This window comes from Mus caroli, unplaced genomic scaffold, assembly GCF_978045245.1.
Source record: "Mus caroli unplaced genomic scaffold, Mus_caroli_1 scaffold_5, whole genome shotgun sequence".
NCBI classification, from domain to species: Eukaryota; Metazoa; Chordata; class Mammalia; order Rodentia; family Muridae; genus Mus; species Mus caroli.
This window is the reverse complement of record NW_028227260.1, coordinates 14195121-14207834: the sequence shown is the minus strand read 5'-3', so window position 1 is coordinate 14207834 and position 12714 is coordinate 14195121. Positions and strand designations below refer to the sequence as shown.

The window sequence follows — 12714 nt, the reverse complement described above, 5'->3', positions numbered from 1 at the left end:
ATGACTATTTTTTTAAAGAGATCAAAGCAAAATTTCCCTTAAATGTTTTCAAATAATGTAGTTGTGTGAGAAATTTTAATTCAACTAGTCTGCCCTTTTCTCTTTTTTAAGATAAGAAAGCATTTTATCATGTATAACTGTAATTAAGTACACAATGTATGTTCTATATACTACCAAAATTCCTATCCTATGAAGGATTTGTTTATAATATTCCTTTAATGAGCATCTAAATTTTGAGATGGTCTTATTACAACTGTCCACTTTTATTTAAGAAAGTATAAGAAATATCTCTAAACTCGCCATTTAAATACATATGAAATGGTTTGTATGGAACTGACATTTCTAGTGGCTTCACAGTTAAAAATCCTCTCTAATTATTTACCTTATAAAATAATCTTGGTTATCGAATATTACTCTCCTATTATGTGAAGTAACTGTTATTAAGAGCACATTCACTTTCATAAGAATTACCTTTTAGAATGTGTTCAGAATGCCTAAGAAAAATTATTCAAATTGTTCAAGAACTGACTTCATAGTGTAGAAGCTGTTAGATTAGCCTTTAGTTAGAAGCTGCGGAGAATAACAACCTGGATAGTTCATACCTGGGAATATATGGTTCTGCAGGAGGAGGGGGAATGTAGAGATCCTGGAGAGCAGAACTGTCTCTTTTGGTGGGTGTACTGATGGTGCTGGAGGGCGTGGCAACGCTGCTTGTGGGACTTCTAGGTATAAGAGGCTGGTTAAAATGAAAAAGAAAATACATACGCACACAAACAACACAAAACAACAACAATGACACATAGTTATCATTTAAAAATTATCTGTTTGTTCAAAGTTTTGAACTTGGCTGAAATCAAGAAAATGTTATTTACCATATTGATATTCCCCCAAACGAATAATAAGCAATAATGTTTTCCATGCAGTCCCCAACTCACCTTTTCTATGGTTTAACCAACCAAAAGCTATTTATAAAGGAAACGTACCATTCAATGATTTGTAATGAGAAGAGTATGTCACTTAAAAATGAGAAACTATTTCAATTAAATTTGCAGGAATCCCACTTTTGAAAGCTAATAAAAATAATTCATAAAAGATTTAGCTTACTTGCATCCTGACTGACATTTGATAAACCATAGTTTTATGTTAGTAAGAATGTGACAGAGGTTCAAAGAAGGTAACAAAAAATAGAGATCAACACAGGAGAGTATTTTCTATGAAAATATAGTTCTTGCCAACATAAACACAGAGCTGTCTCTTCAAAGCCATTTTCTATTACATCTTCAAAAGTATAGTGATTAAGGTGACACAATCATTTGATCTTTCACAAGCACACGGATTTATCTATCATTTAAAACTTATCTCTTGTTCCATGTCTATAGATCTCTTTTATTTAAGTATTAAATAGAGGTTGCTTTCTAAAGATGCTGTATAAACTGAATCAATCATATATCAGGATGTCTTAAGAGCATTCCCAATTCTAATTCACAGAATGTAAGAATAATCTTGTGGATTGAAAAATTATACTAAATTGGAACTATAGGTCACAATTTTTTATATTTGTCTTACATATCCGATTAAGTATACACACAATTAACATTAAAATGTAACCCTCAATGCAATCTCAAACACAAAAGTAATGATCACAAAATGAATTGCATCTTCCCATGACAAAACGGTGTTATTTTAGTCTGTATGAAACACATTTGGCATATCTAGATGAACTCACAATTCTACTACTTCAACATGCATTGCTAGACACTCAAATAAATGTATATTACAACTACTTGTATTGTAGCATTACTTTAATACAGAAAACAGAACATTTTAGAAAGCCAGGCATAAATACAATGGAAATTACAATGTAGGTCACTGGGATAAGCTACACAATTTGGGACTCACTTAATGATTTTGACCTTCCTCATTACACAGCTTATCTTAATAGATTCAAATCACACTTCTTCTCAAAAGGACAGTTAAGTTTAATGTATGTGAAATAAAAATAAATAAATAAAAAGAGATAGGAAAAAGAATGGCAATGTATGAAATCTTAATTTTCTATAATATATGATGATTTCAAAGTGTCATAAACTTTACATATTAATTAACAAATTTTAGATATTATGACAGTATGTAATAAATAGTTCTCTGTCTAACAATACTATTCTTTTTTGGGATAGGATACACCTAATGTATGCCTGTCCCATAGAAACTAAATTCTTGGCAATGAGAAACTCTGAGAGTATAGAGATGATTAGAGGAGTCATTTGTACTGATGAATGCCATGAAGCCCAAGATAATAAAAAATGAATTCTAAGTGCGTTTCATGCCTCTATAATGTTTGAATGAAAGATTCAGAGATACATACACATGCACATACACTCACACCAGTATGTATTGCAATATGACAGCTTACAGTTCTTTTATTCTTTGTTGTTATATTTTGACTCAAAATACAGTCAACCCTAATAGAAATGCAGCAAAATAAGAACTTAATATCCAGTATATTAATTTCCAATACTCTAAAATCAATTTATTATGAAGGAAGAACAAATAATTGGTATGTTTTTCAATATACTTTAATTTTAAAATATCCTAGTAGTACAAATGAACTTCAAAAAACTTTCTAATAATACAAGTTTTTAATAAAAAGTAATCTTAAATTTTATTGTTTTCTTCTACTTTAAGGTTACTAATTATACTTTAACTTTGGTAATCTATAGATTTTGTTTGTTTATTATCTACTTTCTTTCCCCAACACCCGAAAACAAGGAAAAAAGGAATTGCAGTCAACTTTTTACAAGAATATTTAAAGATGCCTTAAGTACGAGGTAAAGACTAATAGAATTTTTATTTTTCATGAACAATCGCCCAAAACTGTGAATTTCTTTTCTAGTACATTTATGATTAGCTATGCCAACTTCCTTCAAATTTCTATTACCTCTATATTTCTATTTTCAAGAAGGAGTTGCTATTAATATCATCATTTAATGTGAGTTACTATATTGGAAAATTAATAATATAAGAAAAAAGTGTATCTTTTTATTTCTATTTTCAACAAGAAGTTGCTATTAATAAGAGTTAATGTGAGTCATCATGCTAGAAAATTAATATAAGAAAAAGGCTTAAAATGTTCAAATAGGTATCAGATTTGGTTATGTTACCCTGGTCCAATTAATTGAACTGCTATAAAATAAATACAACTTGTTCTTACAGAGCAAAGGAAGAATGGTTCGATTATGTTGCTAAATTCAACTGACTGTTTATTTTATTGATAAATAAACCAGAGGAAGTTCTTCAAGGGGTTTATTGTGTGGATGCTATCTGGCTTATACAAATTAAAGCTCATAGTAATATTCAATATATATGTAATATTTTCTGTACTGTTTGTGCCATTATTGTCAAGCTAAGCAGAGTTAGAAAGAAAACATTTATTTTGGGAATCATATTAAAATTATCAACTTGGTAGACCGGGAGGGGTATAAAATCTGGAGTGTAAAAAAAAAATATTAAATAAAATTAAAAAAAAAATTTCTGGTCAAGAATTGAAGTAGCATAAAATTAAATGACTAAAAACATTTTAAAGTCATTAAGAAACTGCAGGAAGATGTGTAACAGAATAGAACAAATAATGAAATTAAGCTGAAATCATTGAAAATAATTTTAATTGTAAAAAGTTCTAATCAAATAATTTACCATTAGTATGAAAATACATGGGAAATGACAAATTTAGTGTTCTTTGATTACAAATTAAGTGTATTTCCAAATTCAATTTAATTTTAACCTATATATATATATATATGCATATATATATATTATCTTTTGACTAAAAACCTCAAATAAGAGAATTTAATAAAACTAAACTATACCTTCTTTTATCTTAGAGACATTTACTGTAAATCATTTATTTATGATATAGAATCAGGAAAATAGTCATGGTTGTACCAGGAAGAATTTGCACTTTAAACAAAAAGTAGATTTAATCCTATTCTTTCTTTCATGGCTTTAATATCTTTGGTAAAATTATTTGGCAAAAACTACTATCAGTGACTAAAGGTATTATTTTAAGACTGCATATTATCCTAAAACTTCACAATAACACGGTGCTATGGCATGCTATTAAGTATGATTTAGATCCATTTTGAATTTGACTTCAAAGGAGTTTATTTGGAAGGACCTAGTCATATCATCCAATATTCATTTCTAAATGTTTATTATACCAAAAAATTCCCCTTCCACAAAATGAACAGCACTACATTAGAAAAGACTATTTGTATATGTATGTGTGTGTGTGCATGTATATATGTATTTTACTCTTAGAAATCAAGTCTGATATATTATTATAGATTACTGTTATTTTTCTCTCTAAGTATTAAATTCAAAATCATATACTGTTCTTTAATACATTTAGATGCTTAATGAGTAGTTGTAATGGTCAACCAGACTCAGAAATCTTCTACTTAGAAGTCATACATGCATTTCAGTGTCACTTTAAAGTATATAAATACCTTAAAGACATACTCTAAAATATAGTATGGTATAAATCATTCTGAAATATGAGTGAAAACTTTAGCAATAATATATTACCCATCAGTTTACATATTGATGGAGGGTTGTAATGGTCAAAGAAAATTTTTAGCTTTTCTTCTTTGTGTCCTCTAATTCTAATATCACAATATCACAAACAAAACATCAGCAAAGTACTGATATATACATATGTGTATATATATATACACATATATACACATATATACATGTATATATCACTTAAGAAACTAAATTTGAATTTTAAGTTTTACTTGAAATACTTTAAAATCTTGGTCAAGCATATCTTAATTTAGTTGTCCTTCAATTTAGTAACTGATCTACCAAAGTCAGAGATATAAATTTCTTCAATGAAACCAATGACATAGAGGCAACCCCAATATTGAAATGTTAAACACTGCAATAATACTATTTGTAAAAATTACTTATATGAAATTCACACAAAAACTTGTTTTTCCCTTTCAGGTTGAAAATATCAAATGAGATACAAATGATTACAGTAAGTATATATAACCTAGCCATTCATTTTATTTATTCTTGGAAGTAATCACAGACTCAAATTGATCACAACACCCCAAAGTTCTAGCATAGAACAGTATTTAAGTTCTTATACAGTTCAGGCACATTCTTATTAAATTCACAATACTGGTATCACTAGTACCAGGATATTGCTTTATATTAACAATTATTTCCTTGATCATCTCAACAAATGGTCCAGAGAAAATATATTATGGGTATTGAAAGAAGAATTTGCATACAATCTTATACATTTCTTGACCACATAGAAAATGCTAGCTATAATTTCAAAACAAAATGTGTACATTTTTACTTGGCCAAGCCTTTTCTATGTGATAAATTATTTGAGAAGAGCTTAAGCAAAATAATTGTGTGTTTAAAAAGTTCTCCCTCAGTTTCTCAGCTTCTATTAGAATACAAATTTAAAGAAACAAAAATTATGTTTTCTTCTCTAAGCATGTAAATTTTCTGTTGTACTTACTAGACTATAAAGAAAACAAGCTTTTTTTAGACCATGGATATGATCAGGAGACCTTATATTCTTAAATTTAAAAAGCACAAATATTTGGACAAAAAATATGTATGCTATTACACAATATCTTATATAACATTTGGAGTCATATTACAAAATAGCTATTCCCACCAAATCACATTGTACTGATGATAAGACTAGTGAGTGTATGTAATTTTGTGCGGTTTGATCTTATGTGCACAATTTAATGACAATATTAAATTTGAAATCACATGTCCGAAAATCTAGTTAACATTAATCTAAGATATTAACAGAATGAAATTGTGGGATGTTGAGGTTTTACTTGAAACACTTTATTTTTAAGATTTTCGAAAAGCATTAAGCTTAACTTAATTGCTGTTTGGCAATGTCTAACACCATATGTTCTTATACACAGTGTTAAAACTGTAAAAGCATTTGGCTCAAACCCACAAATGTTACTTAGATTCTTCATCCGATTGCTCACACACTGATGAACTTCAATGTGATGTGATAGCTTCTTGCAAGTCACTTCCTAATTTGAGCATATAGAACATAGAAATGCCACTGTTGTCCAGCTAGCATAATTGTATTTTTACTTAAAATTATACCTCAAATAAAAGGCTTTCCTCGTAATATGTTTTTAAAACAAGACTCAGTAAAATGTATAAACTTTCACTAATGTTCATTTAATAACATTAAATTGTATCTTAGATACTGAAATAAAATGTATTGCTTTTGTTTTGACTTTTACATGACTTCAATCATTTAAGTATATTATTTTAAATTTAATGTGCTCGCCATTCTACAGTTGTTATACCAGTCGATATACAAAACTGACTGCTGTTGATAATTTTCTATTTCATTCCTATTTAGTCATTACAGGACTGTAAAGTGTAAACTTCCATCAATAAAATAAAATTTAAGTACAAAAATCACAAACCAACACTACAGTATCAATATAATAGATTTATGGGGTAGAAAATAGTTTAGGAATATAATGCTATTCATATAAATTAGTGCTAATTTATATAAAATGCATTGAACAATATCTAAATTGGCATTAGTTTATCTGAGATATATTTCTCCACCAAAAGCTGTGTTCTTCAAGCATTTTAAATAATCATTGATTCCCAGTGATGATTTAAGGAAATTTCTTGGCAGTGTCCAGTTATTTCTTCCATACATCTCTTGTAAGAAGAAATTGATCGCTCTTATGTTCTTGTTATAATGCATCAATTGCATTTAGTACGACAAACTTCTAGTCATCTAATTGTGGTCTACCCAGCACTCCCTGGAATTCATTTAATTAATAGAAGAATGACCATATGCAATCACCATGCTTACCCACATCCTGGAAATTAGCAGAGTGCCCCTAAGGAGATGTTTTGAAAGCAACTCTTAGGAGGCAAGCCACCCCAGTTTACCTTAGAATAAAAGACTGTATCTCATAGACAGACATCTTTGCTACTTATGACCATATACAGATGACAACAGAATTCAAATTTTCAGACGTAATTAAATTGGTCATTGTATCTTAAGGGATCTTTAAGTCCTTCAGTTCTATCATCAAATGTTTGAGAAGATAGAATTTTATCAAAAGAGCTGCCAAGTGTCATGAAATGTGCTGATGAAATTGCTCTGTAAGCATGAAGTTGAATTGTATGCTTTTGCTTATTTGGGTATGAGTTCCAAAGAAATTCCAAATCAAAATCTACCATTACAATTTATTAATATTAAATGGTCCTATCATTTTAATCAGTTTATAAGTAAAATATTTCACCTTAGGATACATATACTTTATTGGCATAAATAAAAAATCAGTACCATAATTTGTTTAAATCATTAGGTATGAAAAATGATGTATACACTACTTTTGGCCTTCATGTTCAGTCAATTGATACTTTTATTTGAAAAAAGTTAGTAGATAGATTGAGCCTGGTGTAAAAAAAATAAAATACACATGCTGATTTAAATAAATACAACATTTTTTTGTATAGCTTCTAATTAATCTAATTCTTATTAGATTACTGGTATACTTTAGAAAAAGAACCAACATAATTCAAACTTCAAGTTTCAATATTGATGATTTATATTTAATGCTTATGCATTCTGGTTCCAGCTAATCTGTATGGATACCAGAATTAAGAAAACAATAATAATGACACTTGTGTCTACACAGAGGACTATTGGCTGCAATAGTTTTTGTGCTTCATATGTGAGGCTGGTTCTCAGAAAATATGACCTCCAACAAAGCCATGGAGTAATCCACAACTGCCATCAAACCTCACCCTGCTATTTGGCATTTCTTCTCTGCAACAGCCTGCATTCCAATTCTCCAGTTTGAAATCTTAGGGAGTTACACCTTAACTTGAACTCAATTTGTTTTCTATAAAAATTCTGATAGTTTCCATTAAGCTTCAGGGTGTATGGATTTTAGCACAGGCTAAAGCCTTAAGATCAATAAAGAAGTCTATAATGATATCATTTCCAGTCCTCAAAATAGGTTATAAGAACACATGGTGGTAGTGGTGCTGTTGTAAAATTATAGAACACGTACACCCTTAGTGTTAAGAATTAGTTTTAGCACCACTAGGAAGAATTTAATTAAAACCAATTTCCCCCCTTTTCTGTGTTAAAGTTAAAGTTTGAAGCAATTTTCAAAGATGTTAAAAATAGTTTTGTTTTCCTTAACAGCCTTGCTTATCTAGAGATGGTGAATTTCAGATAATACATTTTAGGTTACCCAAATTTAGTTGAAATAGCAAATTTCCAAATGTGTTGATATATACACATGTACTTATTTAAATTCTTTTCCTTTCCTCCAAATTTTAGTATTATGAAAACATAAATTCATAAAATATTCAGCATAAATTAGTAAGTAATAAGAAATAAGTATAATTAATATTTTGATAATATTTATAGCTTTTAAATAATGGACCTAAAATAGTACCTTAAATTTTTATAATTGTATCGTAAGGATTGATGGAGTTAACTTTTAAAAGGTTTTTGTGCCCTAACTTGGAACAAATATCAAGTATATATATAACATAAGTAATACTAATGTCTGGATTTCTTTACTTAGTCATGTAAGTGACTTTTAATTGCTTTAACATTCATTTTTCACTTCAGGTTATACTACTGGCCAAAGATCTAACAATGGAATAAATAATCATTTGAGTTTCTAGACATACTACTTCAGAGAATATGAATCAACAAAAACTAGGATCTTTTTGGTGTTTAAGTTCCTTATGAATTGCTATAGAAAAGGAAGAAATGTACACATATTTAAAGAGAACCATCTAATAACTGAAAGCATGGGACTCTTCTATGTTCCCATTCCTTTAAGCTTTGAAAAAGTATCTTTGACATAGAAAGTGTCAATAGGAAATTCCAGAGTAGAACAAAGCAATTTATAATGCAGTAAGAAAAAAATTATGTGATAGAGAATTTTGATCTGGTGACATATAACTTAATAAGGCAAATAGCCTATGGACTTTAGCAATCATTAGATATTTTTGTATAAATAGGTATTGTAAGTCAACTGCATTTAGACATATTAATTTAATTTATTGAAAAATACAAAAATCTTCACATTAAAGATATAAAGTTATTAACATTGAAACATTTTATGTGCTTTAACATTATCCAAATATAATGCCAACCTTGGGCCTGGTAAGTGGTAAAGTATTAGACACTGAAAAAAATTATAATTCGTGAGACCAGTTTAATGGAGAACTTATTAGAAAAAAAATCTATGACTTGTAAAAAGCACTAGTAGATTATCAAATCTTACATAGAAGGGGAAATATTGAAGCTTTTCTTCTTAATCTGAAAAATGGTCAGTATTCTAAATTCACTGATCAATTATTTAAAAACAGCCAAACAACTAGACTTCTACAATAAGGTAATAGTCGGTTGACTTAAAAATAGAAGATTTGTGAAAAAAAATTTCAATATCTTTTCAGGATTCTATCCTGATTGAAATAAAATGTACTATTTTTTTTCTTTGTCCAACCACAAAATTTTATATCTTTTAAAATAACTTTATATACTATATTGCCATCCAAACTAATATTTTATAATGAAGTTTCATAATAAAGAAAAATGAAAAAACTCCTAATGTAGCACTTCCCCTGATGGACAAGTGAAAAATGAAATCTTCTGTGAAATAGATTAATTAAATTTTAATTGCTAATTTGAAAATTAAATTCCCACTCTTTATAAACTACAAGTTTATATCCTGATTTAAAGTAGTTTTTTAAACTATCCACTACTTTCTTTCAGAAGTGTAGGTGATTACAACTTATAAAATATAAGGTTATAATACAAAAATAAACCTTACTTTCTTCTCCATATTTTGACATGGAATAACTTGTGAATTTTTAGAATTATGCTTAAAGTTTTTAAATGAAATTAGTGTTATTCTTTGGGTTTTAGTTATTGTCTCAGATTTCATCACAATTAAGTCTATAAGGATAAGAGGTGAAGAGATAATTTCACAAACAAATTTTCAAAAGCATACAAGATTAATTCATATGCTGCTGAGATGAGGCACAAAAAAGAAGCATTACTGAGATAATCTATGGCTAAAATGATGGTGTATGACTTATGATTAAGCTTCATTACCTGCAGAGCAAGGGGCTTCCATCTCATATTTTTCAGTAAAGCTGGTGCTGAGGTAAGCATGCTCTGAGGTCGCTTTTTCAAAGTTAAGATAACACCACTCGGGTCCTCTCGTAGTGCATTCACCAAATTTTTCAACTGCCACCCCACCTGGTAACCAGCAAAATCATTACAATAAAATTGAGGTACAGTACTCAATGATTTCATGTTCTCCCCCTTTAATAAGATTAGTTAGAAAAAAGAAATCACATAATTGGTGTATCATCCTACCTATTTTCAGGAGAAATATATTCAAGAAAATGTTTTATATTTGTTGATTAACCATATTATTTCATTAGAGTCCATAAAATTATGAGACAACATAATGGACATTTACCATATCAAAGCGGAGACTAAAACATATCTTGTCATTGAAGTGATTTTGAATGTAAAGAAATTATATCACCGTTAATACTGCTTAGCTGCTAAGCCTAGGTCCAAGCTCTCTTCACAAGTACAACTGAAAAATCCACATGCCAGAAAACGAAGAGTTGGCAATGTCCTGAGCTAACAAACCACACCATATGCTTTCTCATCACCATCTTTTAGAGATAGGTGGTTACAAGTGTCTTTAATTAGACTGACATTGTGCTGCCAATAGCAGGTACTGACACACCAAGGAAACATTCTGACGCAAGGACAGCAGCATCAGTGAAATAAACCTTTTATCATATTATAAAGATAAATTTTAAAATGACATGGCAATGTTATTCCAGTGCAGCATCTACTGGAAAGGTGTTCCAAATAACCCTATAAACTTAATATATTGTATGCTAAATGTAATTAAGCCATCTTATTAAATACCTGCTCAAAAAAACTGGCTCAATGAATACTCATCATAAATTATTTCACTAATCATCTTTAAAAATTTTTAAACATAGAACTTTTGTTTGCTTTTAAAATGGATTAGTGGTGTAGTATCAGGTAACTAAGGTTGCAGTACTAGGTAGGTAAAACTGATAGTTTAAAGGAAACATTAAAACTCATTTATTACTTGTTTTAAAAATATATTTCATATTAATGTATTCATATTAATGTTAAAACAGAAAACCTTTTTATCTCAAGTCTAATGAAGCTGTATACAAATATAGTGGGTTAAAATTTAAGTTGGATTGAAAAAATAATTTACCAAATGTTCTAAATAGTGATGTAGTTATGTTTTAGGCACCTAAGATTAAAGAGAACAGATGTCTTTTGTGTGTTCTTCATAATGTTTTGGCCTAGAGTATATTACTCAAGCTGGAGAGAATAAACAATCCCATCAAATGAAGCAAAGATCTTAGGAGACTGTGAAGAAGTAACCTAGAATGTATCCATTATAGTTTAATGACAGATTTTTGATATAGTTGTTGAACATTCTCTTACTGATAAAATCAATTGCAGATGAATTCAGTAAAGATAAAAAAACAAGATAAAAAATGGGGCCAAGGTACTACGATGTACAAAATCATGAATATCTTGGCTATGAATTAAAATGATCACAATAATTCTTGGCTAATATAAATAAGAGGATGCTTCTTTTGAAAAAGAACATTAATGCAGATCAACTGTAATTATTGAACTGGCCAAATGCCTCCTATTTTATCTAAGAGGGGGTTATTATATATCTTACACCTACTCGGACCCCTCTGATAGCTAAGTAATATCCTGATAGCCATTTGTACAAGCTAAGAGGAAACAAAGTGAAGGTGAATCTGGGTATTCATATTCTTGCCCTTAATGAAACCGATGATTGAATTACAAACCTGAAGAAAGGCATGTTCTTCATACAAAATTTATGAACAACCTATAAATGATAACCATACCTAAATTATTAAATTAGCAATTAAAACAATCAATGAAGAACTGAGTTTTCAACAATTAATTACATTTATAACTATAAATAATTTAATATATTTATTTACTTATTCATTTTTTATGCATGTGTTGCTATGTAGTTCTGGGTAGGCTTAAATTTATGAACTTTGGTTATTTTTGCTTTTGCATCTCATGTAGTTGAATTACAAGCATGTGACCAAGCTGGGTTTAAGTTGAAGACTGTTTTTTTTTTGTGTGTGTGTCTTTCTCTATGATTTACTAAATATTATTTTTTTGTCCTTTTTCGTTTTTTTAAAATATTTTTTATTACGTATTTTCCTCAATTACATTTCCAATGCTATCCCAAAGTCCCAGTATCCAAGGAGCTAAAGGGGTCTGCAACCCTGTAGGTGCAACAACATTATGAACTAACCAGTACCCCGGAGCTCTTGACTCTAGCTGCATATGTATCAAAAGATGGCCTAATCGGCCATCACTGGAAAGAGAGGCCCATTGGACATGTAAACTTTATATGCCCCAGTACAGGGGAACGCCAGGGCCAAAAAGTTGAAGACTTTTAAAGTAGTTTGTTTTCTTGTGCAATGTTTAGTTCAACTTAATTTGTCCTTTTCTGTCTATTTTTTGGGTAAATTACCAAAAAATAGAAATACTTGTCCACAAGAAAGTGGAATTGTTTCTGACAA

General features: G+C 29.4%; 1 protein-coding gene across 5 annotated transcripts in view; it reads right to left on the bottom strand.

The window, feature by feature from the left end:
* Positions 1–12714, bottom strand: part of Cnksr2 (connector enhancer of kinase suppressor of Ras 2) — a 246628-nt gene that overhangs the window by 96137 nt on the left and 137777 nt on the right. For 3 of the 5 annotated variants that reach the window (XM_021153092.3, XM_021153091.3, XM_021153096.3), the window contains exons 9-10: positions 10178–10324; positions 603–736 (exon numbers count right to left, since the gene is read on the bottom strand). In XM_021153092.3, the coding sequence (XP_021008751.1) occupies positions 603–736; positions 10178–10324 (281 nt within the window). The remainder of the gene's footprint in view (positions 1–602; positions 737–10177; positions 10325–12714) is intronic. The other 2 variants (XM_021153093.3, XM_021153094.3) reach the window with 1 other exon arrangement.